General features: G+C 47.0%; 2 protein-coding genes and 1 long non-coding RNA gene across 4 annotated transcripts; 2 read left to right on the forward strand and 1 right to left on the reverse strand.

The window, feature by feature from the left end:
- The first annotated feature begins 34 nt into the window (after window positions 1–34).
- LOC117646462 (protein-L-isoaspartate O-methyltransferase domain-containing protein 2-like) lies at window positions 35–4354 on the forward strand. The gene is made up of 6 exons (XM_034387404.1): window positions 35–392; window positions 1390–1758; window positions 1839–1973; window positions 2063–2166; window positions 2257–2401; window positions 2487–4354. The coding sequence occupies exons 2-6, from the start codon at window positions 1452–1454 to the stop codon at window positions 3653–3655; spliced, it is 1860 nt and encodes a 619-aa protein (XP_034243295.1). The 5' UTR covers window positions 35–392; window positions 1390–1451; the 3' UTR covers window positions 3656–4354.
- A 629-nt stretch (window positions 4355–4983) lies between these two features.
- On the reverse strand, window positions 4984–12629 carry LOC117646463 (BUB3-interacting and GLEBS motif-containing protein ZNF207-like). Of its 2 annotated transcripts, none has more exons than XM_034387407.1 (10): window positions 12414–12629; window positions 11786–11912; window positions 11537–11672; window positions 11227–11461; window positions 11005–11116; window positions 10813–10925; window positions 10620–10728; window positions 9578–9685; window positions 9088–9328; window positions 4984–8188 (listed from the first exon to the last, which is right to left on the reverse strand). In XM_034387407.1, exons 1-10 carry the CDS (start codon window positions 12452–12454, stop codon window positions 7965–7967), a joined length of 1446 nt encoding a protein of 481 aa, XP_034243298.1. In that variant the 5' UTR covers window positions 12455–12629; the 3' UTR covers window positions 4984–7964. The 2 variants fall into 2 exon arrangements, with proteins under 2 accessions (XP_034243298.1, XP_034243297.1); XM_034387406.1 differs by having other exon boundaries at window positions 11005–11128.
- Window positions 12630–18014: 5385 nt separating this feature from the next.
- On the forward strand, window positions 18015–19518 carry LOC117645906. Its single transcript, XR_004587753.1, has 3 exons — window positions 18015–18110; window positions 18542–18649; window positions 19334–19518. It is a non-coding gene; the product is annotated as an uncharacterized LOC117645906 (long non-coding RNA).
- Window positions 19519–19585: the final 67 nt, after the last annotated feature.

Consider the following 19585-nt stretch of genomic DNA (forward strand, 5'->3'; position numbering starts at 1 on the left):
GAACGGAAACAGGTTTTGTGGACAGGCTCGTTGATTTTAGGTTTAGGTTTCTGGGTGCCCCTTCCTTCAAGATTTTAAAGGCGGCCCAGATTCTCGAAGGAAACAAAAATCGGCGTTTTAGAAAACTATTTGGGCGCTGTCATTTGTGTAGCTCCCACCCAGCCCCACGTCATCAAAAAATCTAGAGCTAGAGTAAACGCACTGGCTGGCAGCACTACGGGCACGGGCACCAGTGCGCAGTGCGTTGGGTTGGGAGTGCGTTGTTTTGTTTGCCAGCTGATCGGGAGGCAAAAGCTTCAGTCTTGTTTGGTTCGTGTCACTTAGCACGTTTGGAAAGTTTTTTGAGCGATTTAGCCGTTTTTAGCAGCTCCTTACTTTGTTATTTCTGCAAGGTAAGCTGTATATGGTCTTGTGCGCTTGTCGTGAGAATGAAAATGATGTGCTACTTATGATGAGATGTGAGCCCAAGCCAAGTGTCAAAGGCGAGTCCTACAGATTTTGCTAAAAAAAACATCCTATTTGAACCTTGGTTTCACGGGCCATGGAAAAGCCCATGCTTTGTTATTCTCATGTTTGAATCTGTTTTACATACGACTAATCAATAAAATTACGCGGTCAATGTCCGGCTGTCAATAGGCCTAAATATGTCTATTTCCCTTTTCTATGACAACAACAGAAAAAAAAGTCGCCAGATTTGGGCGTTTAAATTTTACAAATTGTAACTTTTTGTTCATTTTTTAAATTAAGGAACCAAACTAAAAAGATATAAAATTGTTTGAAGAAAAGCAGCTTACAGTGAAATTGCGTTTTGGTTGTACTTATTCCCTTACAATCACAAAGAGCAAAGATGTTTGCCAAGTGTCTTTCCAATATCAATTGGATAGAAATTTAATTTCCACTTTCACAGTGCCCCATCAGTTTCAAAAGTGGTGGCATCTTACTGTACAGTTTATCTAACTTCCTGGTTGCATTTCAACTACTTTTGTTTTCATTTGTATACTAGTGAAAGTACATTGCCCTCCTTCATTCCCTGTTGAACTGGGAAGTGCATTTGAATTGCAGATTGCATCCTCTCACAGTTGCATTTGGTTTCTTACTTGCGGTGGACAGCAGCACTTTACTCCGCTGCAACACTGCTGTGGCGTTAGATGTCTAATTTTGTAAGGGTCCTCTTCCAGTAGCCTTTGCCATGATCTAGTCCTCATAGTTGAAGCAACCCCTTGTCTGATATGCTTGATTCGCACAAGCCTCTTGCATTGATTATCATAGCAGATAACCCAGATCCTTTCAATTATTGTGTTCATCCTTGCTACCTTCTCATGTTTCGTTCTTTTTTGTTCACACCAAAAAATATAACGTTTACAAATACTTCTTATGGTTTTGTTCCAGGTACACTGTGTTTGGCTCTCTATGGAGTTTTAACTCTGCCATTTTTATAAAAGCAAACAAAGATGGGAGGTTCAGTCAGTGCTGGTGTCAATAATGATGATTTGGTTGACAACTTAGTGTCAGCTGAATTCATCAAGACATCCAGTGTTGAGCGAGCTTTTCGTGCTGTGGACCGGGGAATGTATTTCACTGCCCAAGGCCGTGAAAGTGCCTACACAGACTTACCTTGGAAGTCAGGAAATATTCATTTGTCAGCACCATGTATCTATTGTGATGTTATGGAAAGTCTGAATCTGAGACCAGGCATGAGCTTTTTAAATCTAGGCTCAGGCACTGGTTACATGAGCACTATGGCTGGACTGATTTTAGGTATGTACACATGGTCTCACAAATACAGAAGGATGGTTTTAACTACAGTTAGCTCATGGGAATTGGTTGATTTTTTTTAGGGCCTTATGGTATAAACCATGGGGTAGAAATTCATCATGATGTAGTGCTGTATGCTCAGGAAAAATTAGAGGAATTCAAAAAAACTGCTGCAGCCATTGATAAATATGGCTTTTGTGAGCCAAAATTCATTCAAGGTATGAAGTTACAAGAAAAAGAAATTGTAATGAAATGACATGAGCTGTGACATTTTTGACTGCACTTTCAAAACTTGTTGGTTTTGCAGGTAATTGTTTACAGTTAGATGCCTGTTCCTTCAAGTATGATCGAGTTTATTGTGGTGCAGCATGTCCTCCATCTTATGAAAATTACATCAAAAACTTTGTGAAGGTAATTAGAAAAAAAAGTTCTGATTGTTGCATTTTGTAAAGAGTTTTAATATTTGTCAGAATTATTTCTATTATTATCATTATTTGTCAGGTGGGAGGCATTCTGGTTTACATTTTAAAAGATCGCCTCTTGAAAGTCACTCGTCTATCAGAAACAACATGGGAGAAAAAGTCAGTACAACCTGTGGCATTTGCTGGCTTAATAGAACCCCAATCATCAACAACTGTATTATTGCGTAAGTATATTGTCTTTGAATCACTGAAGAGCCCTAGTGTTATCAGTGGAAAAAAGAAATTTACTATGATTTAACATTTTTACAGCCATTGCTGAACCTATTTCATTGATGGATGCTTGTCGCACCACCATCAGAGCTCTTCTGCAAAATGCTGTTGACCATGAACATCCAGAACTTAAAATTCCTCTGGCACCAAAAGTCAAGTCTAAGAAACAGCGAACTTTGCAGCGTCTTTTTATGCCAATGTTTGAATCTGACAATCTTCTGAACAGTCTCAACAGTCTTGCTTACTTGGATAGAGTTGACAGAAGAGATGTTGATAGTGACTGGGATGATAACACATCTACTTCATCAAGAGCTGAAGGCAGTACCTCCAGCCCACTCTGTTCAGATAGACCTGTTGCAGATGATGCTAGTGGTTCATCGTGTTCAACTAGCACTGAACACCAACCTCGTGGCTTCATGATCAGGCTTGAAGAATCATCTTCTGATGACAGTGATGATCCATCTGATTCCAGTAGCAGCATTAGTAGCTTAACAAGAGTTTACAAAGCTGAGGACACACTGTTACATACAACGGAATCTCATTCGGTTGCACAAGACCAAGTAGCTCGTAGTTCGGACTCAAGTAGGCCTCAAGATGATTCGTCTGACACATCAATGGATGTAGATCGGCCTATCTCTGACAAATTTCCGTCAGGGTCTAACAAACCTAAAAACAAACATTCAGAAGGTACTGTTACTATAAGGGAAAGAAACAAACGTAAAGAAGCTGAGATGGAAGAAAGTGATGATCCAAATCAGTCAACCAGTTTTGTGCATGTGTCTCCCTCAGTTAGTAGCAGTCCAAGTGAAAGTAATCCCACTCATGTTGGTGACGGTAAAGTAACTCATTCTGGTCAGAAAACGAGTGGAGCAAAGAAGGAGAAAGTGGACAGTGGGATTGGAGATGTCCTTAATTCATGGGGCATTTCTTCTGATTTAGAATCAGAATTGGATCTTGCCTCAGATACTGATTCTGAGGACGACCCCAACTTAGCTTACAAAATTGGCACGGAAAGATTCCGGCGTCGGCGGAGAAATGGTAAGACCTTTGCCGAAATGGCAAAGAAAGACCGAAAAAAAAATTTGCCAGTCCAAGAGCAGAGGAAGCAGATGACCAATGCATATGTACTACATATGCGATCAAAGATACAGCAACTTCCTTTGCCACCAAGTATAAAGTCATACATTAATTATTATAGAGAACTGTGATTTTGTCGTGTATTTAGTTTTGATATTTTTGTCTCCTCACTTTGGATATTGCAAAGACCTTGCTTAGCATTATGTGTGTGACTAACAAATATTATTCATCCCCTTTATCAGTGTGAATGAGCAATTCTATTCTATTGTTTTTATTAAGTTATGTATTTTTTAAAACAAATTTATGCTTTTGTTCGCGTTTTCCTAACCATATATTAGAGTGTATGTGATACGTGTATCTTAAAGGATACTCATTCTAGAGTCTCAATGATTGTATGAAGGTAGTGTTTTTTGTAACAGATTATCGGTAGTTTTTTTTTGTTCTTTTTTGGCTGAGTAAATGATGTTAAAATCTATGTGAATTTGGGCTTTCAACTTGATTTTTTCAGTTCTATTATTATGGACAGTCAGTATTATGCATGAGCAATAGTTGTATGATTTTGAAGTGGTTCACTGATTGTCAGGTTGTGAAAACTTTTACTCGCTCTGTATGTGATTTGTTTTTTCGCTAGCTTATATTCACATTTGGACATCAAATGCACGGAACTTTGCTAGTGCCAACAAACTTGAATTCTGTCTTTGTTTACAAGTTAAAATATGACACGTTTTCACTCAGATTAAATTGCAGAGTACTTAATATACCATAACATGGCTAAATTTTCTGTCATGGGTGTCAAGGAAATGTGGAAATAATAAATTAAAAATAATGCATTGAGTTTTTTTTAAATCGAGTTCTTATTCAGATGGTAAAGGATACATACCACACTATACATTTTTAATGTAAGCAGGAGCTACAGGGGTAACAGGACATTTGACAAATTACATTTTCAATGCAAGGGAATCCAGCCAAGTTCCTAATAAGTTTCTGCAAGGCCAGCAATGATATCCAGAAGCAGCCAATAACTACAATTGACTGCTTTCTGGAATCATCAACCCCCTTGCAGGAAACAAGACAGCCAGTCCAGCAGCTGTGCTGCGATTTCTATGCGAGGCTCAATCACCTGACTTACAGGGGACCAATTCACCACCGATCCAGCAGCATAAGGCTGCGATTGGCCTCAGATAATCACCTGTCTACCATAAGACAGGGAACTGGCAAGTCAATCAGTGAACAAGATGACAATTCAAGAGACGAATGGAAAGATGACAATCACCTGTTCAAAACAGGGAACCATACGGCCCAACAGCAAAGGTCAGCTGCCATTGCTGTGATTGTTACTACTACCTTGATATGCGGGGAGGTTCCACAGTGGAGCTTTAGGTCACTAACCGTCATCCCAAGCATGGTAGCAAAACACCAGATAAAAATTAAATCAGGGAATCTGACAAACTTATCTCTGGGTCATGATGTATTAGAAATTTACCTCAGCATTCTTGACTTGAAATGATACAACCATAAACATGCATTAAAGAAACAGCACCCTTTGCAATTTTTTGCTAACTTCACAATATGGTTTTTAAAAGTTTATACAGAAAAAAAGTAGGCTTGTACTCACAGAACACAAAATGGATGGTGTAAGTTACCGCTGTGAAGAGAAATGGAAGCAAATGTTGTGCCAAACCCACCTTTCAATGGTGGATGAAAAAGAAAGAACAGCCCTACAATGCAAAACAATTTTCTTCCTCCCTTCAAAAAACAAAAACGGAAACAGCAAGTCTGTTTGAGCACTCCACAGCACTGAGCGTGCAGTATGACTGGTATGTGATGCCCATATTATCTTTTTTGTTAACCAATAGAGCACAGGCGTTTAAAGGTACAAAATTCTGAAAACATTTTAAATGTTCAAGTGGTTTAAAGCAGATACAACATTGGCAGTAGTGAGTGCATTAGATAGCAGATAATTTCATTAAAATAATTTAAATTTTTTAGATAAGTTAGCGATTGGCAACACATGACAGTCTCCAAAAAATTGCAAATAATAAAATAAAATACAGTACTTAATTTTGACCTTAAAATACATACATTTACCCTGCTCGATGTGAGCTAGCACTGCTGCAGTGATTAAGTGAAAACACCTTACCTGGGTGTATTAAGTGTGACAATGCAGTAAATGCAAGGGGAACAGATAACATGGGCCAGTGTCTATAAAATGTAACTTCATAATCAATTAAGAAAAGTATCTTCTTCACCAGAGGATGAGGAAGAAAAACGAGATTATCACATCTTTATGCAAGTCCCTCCACTTCAACAAACGATTTAAGCTTCAGGAAGCTAATTTAATGAAAAGTAGCCTCCTCCAAGTGCCCTCAACATGTTAAGTTTTTTTTTTTTCAAAAATCAAATTGTTTTCCTGCCAAACCTGGACACTACCATATTATTAATCAATAACAAAACACAAATAAGAGCCTTTGAGCAAAAGCATTGACAAACCGAGCTTTGAAGAGAGCAATGTTGGAATAAGAGGAGAATTAGACCAAAAACATTCCCTCCACCAAAATAAAAACAAGCGCCACTTTCATGCAACTATGCTCCTCTGGTAAATGGCTGGAATATGGTCTTGGAGGGAAATAGATGCAATTGCTTTGTTGCAAGTTAAAATTTCACAACTATCTTCTCCACTAGCCATCCAAAAGTTGAGAGAAAAGTGTAGATAAAGAATCAAAGGGAATATTGTAGTTAATTGAATGAGACGCAAATTCATAGAATATAAAGGTAACACTCAGTAATAGTCCAAAATTTTAACAGTTTAGATCTAGACATAAATTCTTTTAATAATGCATCACAAGATGGTACAGAAAGAGAATGTGACTAGGACAGTCCAGAAACAAATAATCTAAAGGAGCGAATTGGCTCTTACCTGTTGAAGGGCAAACTTCATAGAAAGTGTTTCAGAGAGTGGCCTTCAGAAAAAAAAAGTTTGCCTTACCTTTAATATTGCAGAAAGAGCAATTGAAACTCTTGCTTAATTGGAAATGACAATTTTACTATATTAGCCACACAGTTAACAACCAAGCTGCCTTCTGCATAGGGCTGCGCAAACGTTCTTTCAAACAAATTAATAATAATACTTCATGTTCTTGACCAAATAAAAAAAATTAAGCCAAATCCTCATTGCATTAAATTGATTTTGAACTGAAACCGTTGAAACTTTATTGGAAGTCATCCACACAGCCCTACTCAAGATCTACTGAACATGAATAGCAGGAAGAATAATTACAATCTGCACAGCACACAAGCAGAAAGAGCTGTGCGACATTCCCAGCTACTTGAGGCCAACACCAGGATCCAATTACATTTTTATCATGTGATGTTATGTCTGAACTAGACATTCCCTGTTACTGGCCCGTGTACTATTGAACGTTAGGAGACTTGCCTGAGCTCTGTTAACTGAAGAAGAGATGCTCTACTAGTTGTAAACAGACGTTTTCAGAAACACCTCCCCTGAATTCAAGGCATTTCAAACAAAGACAATTTTACCAGGGGTTTATCAGTTAACGATACAAACGATACAACACCACCACTAGTTACCAAATATTTAAAATGAAATTCAACTAACATATAACTAGCTGAATGCCAGGTACATCACTCAGTTGGGGAAAGCGGTGCAGGAGTGCCACAGAGCCAGAATATTCGGCATGCACTCATACTAAATTGCTATAATAAACCCCAACCAAAAGCAGGTTGAGCAATGTTGTAATGACCTTAGGTTCATTCACAATTAGTGTAAAAGGGGAAAACTTACACAAGAAGACAAAATGAATACTTTACATTTAAATTGCCTTAAATTAAAAAAGGTTAAAATAATCATGCCAACCTGAGATGATTGGAGGTTTATCACAGAGCAAAGTCAAAACACCCCTTTAACAGCTGTGCATATCTTAGGACCAGCAGGAAAGATATTCTCTCAAACCTGGGTTGATGAGAGCTGCACGCAGATATACTTGGTGAAGGTTATCCAGGGCATGTAAGTAACACACCTTCCTTTTGTAACTAAGAAGAGTCAGTATTAAGAACCAAATATATTCGTTCCTGCTTCACCTTCAATGCCTTAATGCAACCCGTATATGTCTTTAAATCCCATAGGTCCTCAAAAAAAAACGAAAAAAAAAAAAAACTTTAGTTTATACACACTTTTGACAACATTGGTGCACTTTGGGCTGACATCTGCCAGGTATTGTGGGGCAAATAAAGATCATCTTTTTGTGTCAGATTTATTCTTTTATAAAGAAGAATTGTGAAATTATAAAATTAACCTTAGAGGTTTACCTGACAAGTTATAAATTACCAGCCAGCAAATGTCATTGACAGGCAGCCACACTAATTAACTTTTAGCAGTCAGGGGTTGAATCCTAGAAACAGAATTGCCCCTGGGATACCTGATCATCTGAAGCGTGGGTGCATGATCATGGGCGGGAAAGCCATTGGAGGGCCCCCACCATACGGGTTCATATGGGGAGGCATATGCTGTTGCATTGCCATCTGCTGCATGTGGGGTTGCATCGGCTGCTGCATGTGCTGTTGCATTTGTTGCATCTGTTGCATATGCTGCATGTGCTGCATCTGCTGCATACTTGGACCCTGAGGCACAGCTGGTCCAATCAACCCTGCAGAAAATTAGGAGGGTATTGAAAACTTCTAGTAGTGTACGGAAAAGACAAGACATAACTTTTATCAGCCCTTACAGAAACCTAGATAGGAAAAAGCTGTTGGGACCCACACAATTTAAAAAAAAAACAATGAGACTAGCTCAAGGTGGAAAAAAAGCAAGCTGCTGAATTAGACTCTGCAGAAAAATAGGCACAAGTCGAGAAAATCCAAAGCACTGATTTAAGACAGATTTAACAGCTCTCACATGCAAACATAGCAGCAAAATCACACTATGTCGCAAATCAAAGAAGGATGGTCGTATGCTCTTGAGTTATGAGGTACTGCAGTTTTAAATTAATTTCATAAGCACAGCCACTTCATTTACAAAACAGAACAATTGTATGAATGTTTGCAAAGAAAACTAAGCTATCATGCTAATAACGTGCCCCAAAATCGCTAATAGTGGCTCATACAACCATTCAAGGTAAATTATCCGTGCGCCTCTGCTCAGTTCTGAAACCAACCAACCAATCCCTAGTGTAGAAAAGAAACAGAACATGGAACATTTGACTTGTTGAATGAGAAAATAAACAATGTAGGAGATCAACGCTTATCTGTGTATGTTGCCTGAGGAGCAAAGTTCTCATACGAACGCTTAAAAACAAGTACTTAGGTTAAAGAAAAAGAAAGTAAAGATGACGTCCTATTGAGGGCAGAGCTCTGATGAAAGGACAAAGGGCAAGGGGACTGGTGCTGAGAAACAACTCATGCAAAACACTTGTGTTTAATAATATGAGCATATCATAATTTAAGCTTCACACCAAGACTGTCCAAAAATGACTTACTCGGAACATTTGGGCCAAAGTATGCAAAACTTTACTTACTGACAAGTCAAGTGACAAGTAACATTGCTTACCTGGGTGAATCCCCATGGGGGGACCGGGTCGCATCATGTTCATGTTACCTCCATGCAGCATTTGGGCATGAGAGATGGGCGGTCCGAGAGTTACAGCGTGCCTCATGATGCCAGGACCCACCAGGCCCATGCTCGCAGTGCTCACAGGGGCCATTGGAACTGGGCCTGCTGCGGACACAGCCATCTGTGGCCTAGCCTGGAACCGAGCCATGGCCGCCACTGCAGCTCCTCGTTGATCATTCTGTGCGCCAGAAAGAGGAAATTAATTTACAGAATTCACGCCGCAGGGACTCCTTTGCATAAAATTACAGCTAGACTTGAAAAAAATAGTGTTAATAGTAATAGAAATTAGAAGTACAGTATTATCTACATGCACTGTGACAGCATGTTACTTTAGTTTGGTAAGCAAATGCACCACTGACTTACATGAAGACAGTTCAAGAGTTCAAATGGATTGAATAATTGAGCTACTGGAATAAAACAGCCTTACCTCGTTTGCTTGGCTTTGCACAGGGGACTGAGCAGGTACTGATATTGAGGGTTCAGACTTAACTGGTGATGTTTTTGAGTACTTGGGAAGTTTGGCTCGGAATTCCTCCTAAAATTTGAAACAAGCGACAAGGTCAGTTATTATTTCTTCAAAGAAAGAAATGATGTGATATTTCTATACCTAATCTATTCCCTACAGCTAAACTGCAATAGAGCACAGTACATGTATATCACATAGTAAGTTTGCAATGAAAGACCAAGGGTTCACATAGGATGCTCATGCAAGCGCACAGAAAGAGAAAATTGCTTGAAGAATAAAATAACCACACAAAAGAATATAATTTCTTACTACAGATTGTGTTCAAATACACTCTCAAGGTGCAATTTTCTGCAGCTTCCAAGTGGCTAAAAATAATCTCACAAAATACCAAGGCGGGAACCACAAAGGAATTTTCTTGGTGATTTTGAGCTCAGTGACAAAGGCAAACATCCAAATTTCCTTGAAGAGAACAATACGTACATTACAAAAGCAAACCCAACCTCGAAGAAGCACTTGTTCAACATTTGCACTTGTGTGAATTATTTCGGCCAGAGTGTTGATGGAAACCAAACAGAAGCTACACAGGAGGCAGAAATTGTAACACATGGGTCTGCAGAGGTCACCAGTTCAGAATGCCAAAGCTTAGACCACAGGCAAATACACATGGACACAATAATGCAAAATATGCTCATGTAGTTGTTGAAATTGAAATTCAATTTTATTACTGTATTAATATTATTTAAAAGAAAAATGACTGATTCTACATCTATTCTTATCAGTGAATTAAAACAAAAAAGCAGTTTTGTGGCCATCCAATAAAATATATTTACGGCCAACCTGAAGTTGCGGCTACATCCGTATTGTCCAGGAGATGTGCCGGGCAGATTGCCTTTGAGAACTCTACATACATGTGTAATGCACCACATGAAGTTAGTGGAGCTCAGTCTGACATAAATTGCAAACACTTCCATTTCAAAGAAAATGGCAGTATATAGTAACTCACCAATGAAATATCTTCTGATGGGTGCATTATTTTACTTGTTGACGTAGCTGTGTTGATCAAAGCAACTTTCGGAGTTTCCTTTGCATCACCTTTGTTTTCCTTGGAATCACTGTAACAGGAGTTAAAAAATTCAATATGAAATAAATGAAATTGCAAATGAAATTTATCCACAGTCAGGATTGAACTCGCTCACCCATAAGCAGGGAAGGTCGGTTTTACTGGTCCAATTGAACCTGTTGTACTCTGGGCTGTTGTCACAATAGGTTTAAAATCTGCCCCAACAGGAGCTGATGAGCTAGTGGTAGCCTGACCAAGATTCAATGGTTAGTTAGAGAAAATAGAAACATAAATCATATTACAAAATAATGATGCAGAGAAAACTCACAATGTTGGCTGCACTTGGGAACAGAGGTTTTCCAGGTCCACCCGGTTGTGCATTGGGCTGACCTGCCTGCTGCCCAGGCATCCCAGGCATATGCCCAGCTGGTCCCATCATTCTGGAAGAAAAACTGTCCTTCAGATGTGAGACTTTGCTAGCTAAGCCCTCCCTACAAGCAGAGCAGTACATGCAAATAATGCTCTCTAAATAAACAAATGCATCACTTACCCCGGAGCCATAAATGGTGGACCCATCATCGGAGCCATTGGGTTCATGTGTCCCATAGGGCCAAACTGCCCAGGTGCAAACTGTCCCTGATATTGCATTCCTGGTGGACCTTGCCCCGGCATCATCTGCCCAGGCATCATCTGACCAGGAGCAGGTCCATTACCCAGTAAGCCTTCAGACTTCGGTTTCTTTTGAATAGGCTCATCTTCACCACTACTTGGAGACTGGGCCCTTCCTGTAACGAATTATCAAGAATTCAGGTAGACGAGAAAAAGGCAAGGTTGATTTTAAAATGACTTGTAAAACTGACCTTGTTTTCCTTGCTTTTGTTTTTCATGTTCTTTTATGTCTTCAGGGGGAATACCTTCCATTCCATAAATTTCAATTTCTATATTACATCTATTGGATAATGAATTTGGTACTTTGTCAATTGCTTCCTTGTGAACCTGAAATAGATAGGAACAAGAAAAATGTAAAAATCACGTCACTTAATGCAAGGAAGAGAATGAAAATCACAAATAGCTACACCATGGAGAATATTCTCCAAGGCTGCACTTACCTGAAGACAGTGTATTGAGAGTCCTGGGCCTGTGTACAAACGTTTATGACAAATGTGACACTTGAAGTGTTTGGCCTTCTGGTGTTGAATGAGGATTTTTTCATCATCAAATTCTCTGTTGCAGTACCTTTAGAAATAATTAGTTAAGGAAAACGAAAAATCCATTAATTGCATACCATAAAAATTCCATAACTCTATAAATAAAGATGGTGATTTAGATAAAAAACAATAAATGGAATTCGAAGCAGGCTAATATAATTGTGAAAGAGTAAAGGACTGACTACTTCTGAAAATTTCAGGTTAGAGTTCGTGAGGAGCGAAAATATGTGACCGGTGGAACATTCTGCAAAACTATTCAACATGGTCAGTAATATGAAGGTCTTTCCTCTCGAAGGAACAAATGTAACTCTGTGCCTAAAAGAGGACACCAAACTTACTGGATCAATAATTTAATCATGAATGTCATCTACACACAACAATTTTTAAATGAAAAAAATAGATGAACCATCGAAGCTACTTGGATAAATAACACAACAAATAGGCTCGAAAAATGTTAAGCAATTTCGAGAAACTAATATAGAAATCCCAAAACCCCAAAAATATCTGGAGACACAGATGACAAGGATACCAGCACCATGGCTTAGATTGCTTCTTCTTCTTGCGACCCATTTTGCGAACGAAAGTGAATGCGACAAACGCTAGGCCAAACTAAATGAAACAATCCTAAAAATCTTTAAAAATCACAACAGAAATCAGAAACAAAGCTGGCCTAAACACTTCGCAAGCTCTTCACAAACGTTACGTTTACAACTTCCGGCCAGGCCAGAAAAGACGGGCACGTTCCTTCGTGCAGTCGCACCCGCGGTCGCTTGGGTCGCTTTGTAGTTTGGTGCCGTCGCGGCAGGGGGCGCTGCTGCCGTCGGCAGGCCGGAAGTCACCCCGACCGCCGGCGGCGCGCGTTTCAAGCATGCGCGCTACTTTTGCATGACGCCGCATGACAACACACTAAAAGTGCAGATCCCCGTCTCCAACCACGATTGAACAGGGCCGCCCACTGCGCCGAAATGAGTTCAAACGCGGTCTGCGCACGGTTTCAGCTTCTCGGACTCATCAGCTCAGATTGTGTGAGCGCTTTGGGAAGCTTTGGGAAGAAAATGGAACGGTTCGGGGGCTTTGGGGCTTTGGCAACGAGCCAGACACCTGTCAACGGACGGCTTAATCGCTTGCCTCGGGGAGCAGCGAGGCGGGCATTGCTCGCATCGAGGGGCGGGGTGTTCGTAATTGAACCTGAGACAGGCAAGAGGGGGTTGCCTCCCCCCCCCCTCTTCTCTCTTTCTCTCACACACTCGCACACATACATACACGAGCGCGAGTGATGTGCGATCGAGCGTGCGAGGTGGGTGCGCACACGTTAGCGTGCGTGCGGGGATCGAAGACGCGGCTTGACACTTGAATGTGTGTGTGTGTGTGTGTGTGTGTGTGTGTGCGCGCGCGCGCATGTGTTTGTGTTTGTGAGAGAGATTTCGGCAGTAAACCGTCGCAAGTGAGGGGGACGCTCGCAGCAGTTACACAGGGACGTCGGGACGATTTACGAGCAAGAGAGGGGGAAATAACACGAGACACGTCGCTCTATGCTTCCATTTTGTCCGTCAATATATCGAGAAGTGTGTGTTGGTGTGCGACAGTGTGTGTGTGAGAGAGAGAACACGAGCGTAAGGGGTGTGTTTGTGGGGGCAGGGGAGGGGAAAGGGACCCAGGGGAAAGAGGGGAGGGGGTGCGTGTATGTGAGTGTGTGTTAAAGACGAGAAAACAAAAACGGCACAGATACCTACACGGTTGATTTGCTTCTGACTTACCCACCCCAGGAACAAAGACAGAGCCAGGGAGAAAGCAAAAGGCCACCCTGCCGCCTTTTGTGGGACCTGGGACAAAATATCGACTTTGAGTGTGGCAGCAAGACCGAGTGTGTCACGAGACGTCGCCGAGTGTGTGGGACTTAAGCGCTCCCTCCCACACCACCCTCCCCGTCCGTCCCCGTCCCTGCAGCGCAGCGCCGAAGGCCACGAAGCTGGCGTAGCTGGCGGACGGCCCCTGTCTCGGGGCGGGGCGGGGCGGGGCGGGGCGGGGCGGGGCGCGCCAATCCCGACTCCAAGGACGCGAGTATCTAGGTTATCGCTCCGGCACGGCGCCGAGCTGCAAGTTTGCGAACCTGTCGACACTGATAATGACTCTGTGCCGAACTCGCCTGCAGCTGTGGGTCCCAGGGGCGGGGCGGGGCGGGGCGGACTCGGCGCCAATGGCAAACGGCGCTCCCCCCCCCTCGCGATGAGACCGTGAATGAGCTATTTTAGTCGGGCCCCACAAAAGGAACGCCAATCCATCCACGCCACGAACTGCAATGGGGCTGCACGGGGCTGCACGGGGCTGCACGGGGCGCGTGGCGTTCACATTCACCTTGGCCGTTTTGGCCGCGGAGGCACGGCGCTTCAATCGCTGCTAATGGTTGGAGCGGGGGAAGGGGGAAGGGTGAGAAGGGAGGCGTTTTGGAAAAGATCAAAAGGCCTTGCAGTGGAAGGGTCTGGCCTGAGTGAGCGCGACGGCGCGACAGCCAAGGAGGCATCAGATTAGGGGAAGTGCATCGCGCTGCTCCGGGTGGGGGTGGTGCTGGGGTCGCCGCGCCGCCCCCGCCGCCCCCGCCGCACCGCCCTCGCCGCGCCGTGCCCCCGCCAGTCGGTGTGTGTGCGTCCCGGAGGCCGGATAGGGGGTGCGGAGAGGACGGCGCGGCCCGCGCACGCCGCCTGACGCACCCCGGAGGACGCCGAGCACCGCCTCAACATGAAGGTGAGTCACCGAGTTCAAGTCCATCACGGCCCCTGCCGGGTAGGCAGGCCGAGCGGGGCTTCGACGCAGCCGCGTGCAACGGGTTGCCTACCCCAACCATCGCAGGCTGAGACGTAGTCGCGTGCTCAGGGTTGCCTGCAGGGTTGCCTGCAGGCTGAGACGCACCCATAGCGTGGGTGGGATGTTCTCATTGCATCGTCCTCGAATGCCCACGCGTTGAGTTTCTTCAGTTTTTCGCGGTGCCGTGACACGTGCACGCCACGAGCTGTTTGCTTGAGCAAAGAGTCTCGTCATGCAGCGCTGTGCTCATGCAGCGGGAGTTCAAGGTGAACAATTAATTGCGAGTGACCCAGATCGACATGAGCGTGCATGAGCGCGGCGAGTGCAGCCGAGGAGCATGACAAGATGCATGCACGATGCACCGTCATGGTGGTGGTGCATAATGATGCATTAGAATGATGGCAACCAACGTAGCGTGAGCAGGCCCCTTTTTTTGGGTCACTGGGGCCTTCCGTCGGCCGAGTCATTCTGGAGACGAGAATGGGGCAGGGCAGGAGAGGGATGGGGCCACGACTACGCTGCGAAACCGCGCACACCGTAAAAACATCCTTCACTGCTTTTTTTCTAACACCTTCCGTATCGAATGTTGATCTCCGTGGAGAGGGGCCTCTTGCTGGCTGGCGCGGCGTAGCGGCGTCGGGGCGCGCGTGCCAGCAACACATTACTCGGAGCCCGCCTCGCGTCTCGCGATCGGAACCGGAAGGACGCCAAGCCCTCCAGGCCCTCCCGGATTGTTCCCGCGCCTCAACGTGACCAGCGTTTAAATCCCGGTGGTGGGTCACCGTCAACCCGCAGCTTCCAACGACGACCGCCACTAGGTGGTGCCTGCCCCCCCCCCTCTCTCCCCGATGAACACCGCCCCCTAACGGCCTCCCTAACGGCCCGGCCAACCGCGCGGCTAACGGCCCGCACACTGGGCCGTTGCGTGCCCGGAGCGCGCAGCGCGCAGCCAGCAGACTGCAGGGCTAAGAATAGAGCCAGCGGGAACGGCGCGGTGCGGCCCCGCGGCCCGGAGCGACCGGAATCGCCAACTTGTTCGTTTGCGTTTCGTTTCCGCCTCCAGCAGCGAGCGCCAAACTTTAAAGTGATTCTGCGGCACGAACAGGGAGCAGGCCTGGAACGGACCGCGCGGCAGAGAAAAAAAAGCGCGAAATGCAACTTGGCGATTTGTCATCGCGACGCGGGGTTTCCACGAGTCGGTGGGTGTAACGCTTTAGCCACGAAGCCACGAGGAGGCCAGGCCAGGCTCACTCCGTATCCCCCCGGCATCGCCGAGGCATCGCCGAGGCATCGCCGAGGCATCGCCGAGGCATCGCCGAGGCCGACTTCCGGACTTCCGGTGGCCCATTACTTATTGTCAGTGGAGAGGCGGGCCTTCAGGCTTCGGCCTGCTTCGGGCTTTAGGCGGGCCAGGCAGGCGACGTCCTCCTCATCATGCAGCACCCTCGGCCTGTCCCTCCCCCTCCCCCTCGCGGCGTCGCGGCGCCGTCACTGGCTGACGCCGCGGGCCGCGGGGGAGCAGCAGCACCGCGCCGACGGCCGCCACGGCCGCGCACGCCAGCCAGCTGTAATTATTGTTTTGGACGGTTCCGATGGAAGGCGCACTCACAGAGCGTAACGCACCGAGAGGGTGTGTGGCACACTGTGTGGGCGTCTAGCGGGACGGAAGGCGGAGACAGCGAGCGAGGCAGACAGACAGAGGCAGCGCGGGGTCCTGGCCGAACGGGCCGAACCCTTGAAGGGGTCGATGCCGCAACCGTCCGTGTCTTGCTGGAAAACCAGGACGCCCTCACTGCGCCAGTCGCACGGACAAACACACACACACACACACACACACACACACACACACACACACACACACACACACACACACACACTGTGGCACGGGAAATGCAATTCGCGATCTGAGTGATGTGCATGCGGTGCATGTGCGCGCGCCTCCCGGCGACGCGGCGTCCTGCCTGTGCCGCGGAGGCCGCGCGCGCCCGCGGGGTGTCAACGGGGGGTGTTTGCCGGTGTTGCCGCCCCCGCCACTTGACCCCCTTCGCGAAGACACGTTCACGTTGTGAGCGTCTCGAGTGAGGCACAGCTGGGCCGTGCCGGGCCGTCGGTGGGAAGGGGCTGCACCCCTGCGCTGCCTGCCGCCTGCTGCCTGCACCCAGCGCCCTGATCATTTGGCATCGACTCGAGCGGAAACAAACTTGGAAACTCTGTCGCCGCCGCCCGCCGCCTCCGCCGTGGCGTGTCCCTAAAGCAGTCGGACAAGTAGAGCGCGTAGATGACAGCCGGGTTTTTTTTAGCAAACCCCGCGGGTCGCGGCCACCCTCCTCGCTCGTCCCACTTTCGGCCCGGAGGCTCCGAAGGCTCCGAAGCCGCAGCTCGGCCGAGTTGCAATGCAACGCCAAGTTTCCCCCGATGTGGGTCAGGCAGAAGTTGGCGCCGGGGGTGCGTACCGTGACGCCCTGCTGTCGATGGGGGCCTTCAGGCAAGCCTTCGACGGAGTGGCTGCCGGGGTGAACGGGGTTCCTGCGAAGGGGGCCGCACAGTGGGCCAGAAGACCGGTGGAGGCGGAAAAAATTTCTAAACGCGTTTTGAGCTCCAGAGTCGCTAACCGATCGAGTACTGTTTGGCGACTCTGGAACTCAAAACGCATCACGAATTTTGGCCGCCTCCACCGGTCTTCTGGCCCACTGTGGACTCCGCGTTCGACTCGTTAGACTCCACCCGTTGCCGAGATCGTTAAATTTGACGGCGATCGAATTCCAATGCATTCCGTTTTCGCGCGCCCCGTCAATTTTTGTGGCTTCGACGTTGTCAGCCCTGCCAGCCCCGCCAGCAATAATCGGCTCGAGGTTGAGGGGTGCAGGGGCGGTGGATGCGGTGGACATGGCGGGTGGGGCTTGGCTGGGCTGGGCCAGGCTCAACGACAAGCTGGGCGTGAGGGCGATGGGCGACACGGGGGCGTTGTAGGAGGATGCCGGCAGCGAGCGGGGGCATCGAGGTGAGAGGGGCCCTCGACTGTTTTCCGCGGCCTTGGTGGTGGTCCGGGCTGGCCGTCGGAATGGCAGGTTGTCCGCGAATACCCCTTCACGGCCCCCTTCACGTTCTGTTGCAGGCACTCAGCCCCCTGCTGCTGGGGGTGGACTCGGGGGTCGGCTCCAGCGCGAGCTCCACGGCGAGCTCCACGTCGCCGAGGTGCCTGCCGGCCGGGGACAGCCCGCCGGGGAGTCCACTGCCAAGCCCGCGGCACGGCCCGCCACCCGACCTGCCCGACGAGGACGACCTGGTCGTGGGGCTGGTGGACGGCGAGGCCCTCGACGACGTCCTCGACGAGGTCGACAGCGCCAAGGGCAGCCCTCCGGGCAGTCCGCCGGGCAGCCCCAGGGACAGCCCCGGGGGAAGTCCGACCCACGGCGACGACCAGGTACCCTCGGACGCAGAACCAAGGCAGAACGCACCTCTGTTCCGTTTTGGGTAGAGCAGGTTCAGACCACACTATTTCAATAAATTAAAAAAAAAAAAAAATACGTCAACCTTGAAAAAATATAAAGCCTGCTGTAAGAAACAAACTAGAATTCGAAACAAAATCAATGAAAATAAAAAAGAGAAATGATTAGTCCTGTAGACATAAGCAACCTTTTAAAGGGCTGAATTCAATTTGTCAATTTTTCAAAGCCGCTACCAAACGCGCGTTTTTCGAGTGTAGATTTTTCTTACCATGAAACTACTCTGTTTTTGACTTGTTTGTCTAGCTGGGCTTGGCCGCTTGCCAGTGCTTCTCTGTGTGCCGTTCCTTTTTTTTTGCAAAGCACGAACGCCTGCTAGATTCAATAGTTTTACATCCGCTTTCGGCAGCGGTGTCGACAGGCGGAGGAAGAAGAACACAAATCAGAAGAGAACGACATCGAGAGGAACTTCCGCTTCCTGCTAGAGAGTCTTGGCTTCACCTGTGACCCTCGCGAGGTACGAAGTCTCCAATAAAAGTTTTAAAAAGGGTCACACTAATCTTTACTTTAATCTATAAAAATCACGCTCGGAATACTTAATCTTAAAATTGGACTGCTCATCATTAACCAATCATACTGCTTAAAGTAATACAACTTTAAATAGTCTACTAAATCATCAAAAATGTGAATTGTAAACGATGAAATTATTCTGCTGAATGGTAATCACATGACAGTCCTCTGATTCCCCTTGCGCCGTCATTATGCCGCAAGGTTATTACTTGTCAAACTAAATAAATCCGAGCAACTCGCGAGCTAACTGTTGTCAAACGGCGGGGGCGCCACGCTTCGCTGCGCGGCGGGGGAACGACTTGACGACCATCTGCTGCTGGTGTCCGGAAATTGGAGCCTTCGAGTCCCGGCCGGGCTAAGTGGCGCGGGTTAGACGATCTAGATGATCTAGAACTAGAGAAGGCACCCTAGTGCGCTTTGAGAGTGTCAGTAGGCAAACGCTTGGGCCTCGGCCTGCCCCGGCTGAAAGTGGTGGGGGAGAAAGGGACACCTTCCGAGCGGTCGCGGGTTCGAATGCCAGACACCGCGAAGGCAGTTTGGTCGTGGTCGTCCCCACCCCACCCTCCACGTTGGCCTGTGGTCCCTGTGGTCCCTGTGGTACCCGAGTCATGCTGTGGGACTGGTTGTCCAGGTGACGCTGGTGTCCTCCCGCCCCCACCCCAGCCGGCCGCCTGTGACGCACATCCTCCACCGCAAGCCGGGCGGCAAGGGCGGCAAGGCGCCCCCCGCCGGCCCTCCCTGCGCCAGGGAGCCCCTTGGGGACCCCATCGGGGACCCCATCCAGTGCGACCAGCCCCACAAGGCAGCCCGGCTGGGGTTGACACAGTCCTGTGTTGGCGCGCAGGTCCTGCGCCGGGTGGGCCGCCGGCCCCCGCCGGCCCCC

Source organism: Thrips palmi, unplaced genomic scaffold (assembly GCF_012932325.1).
Source record: "Thrips palmi isolate BJ-2018 unplaced genomic scaffold, TpBJ-2018v1 HiC_scaffold_19, whole genome shotgun sequence".
NCBI lineage: Eukaryota > Metazoa > Arthropoda > Insecta > Thysanoptera > Thripidae > Thrips > Thrips palmi.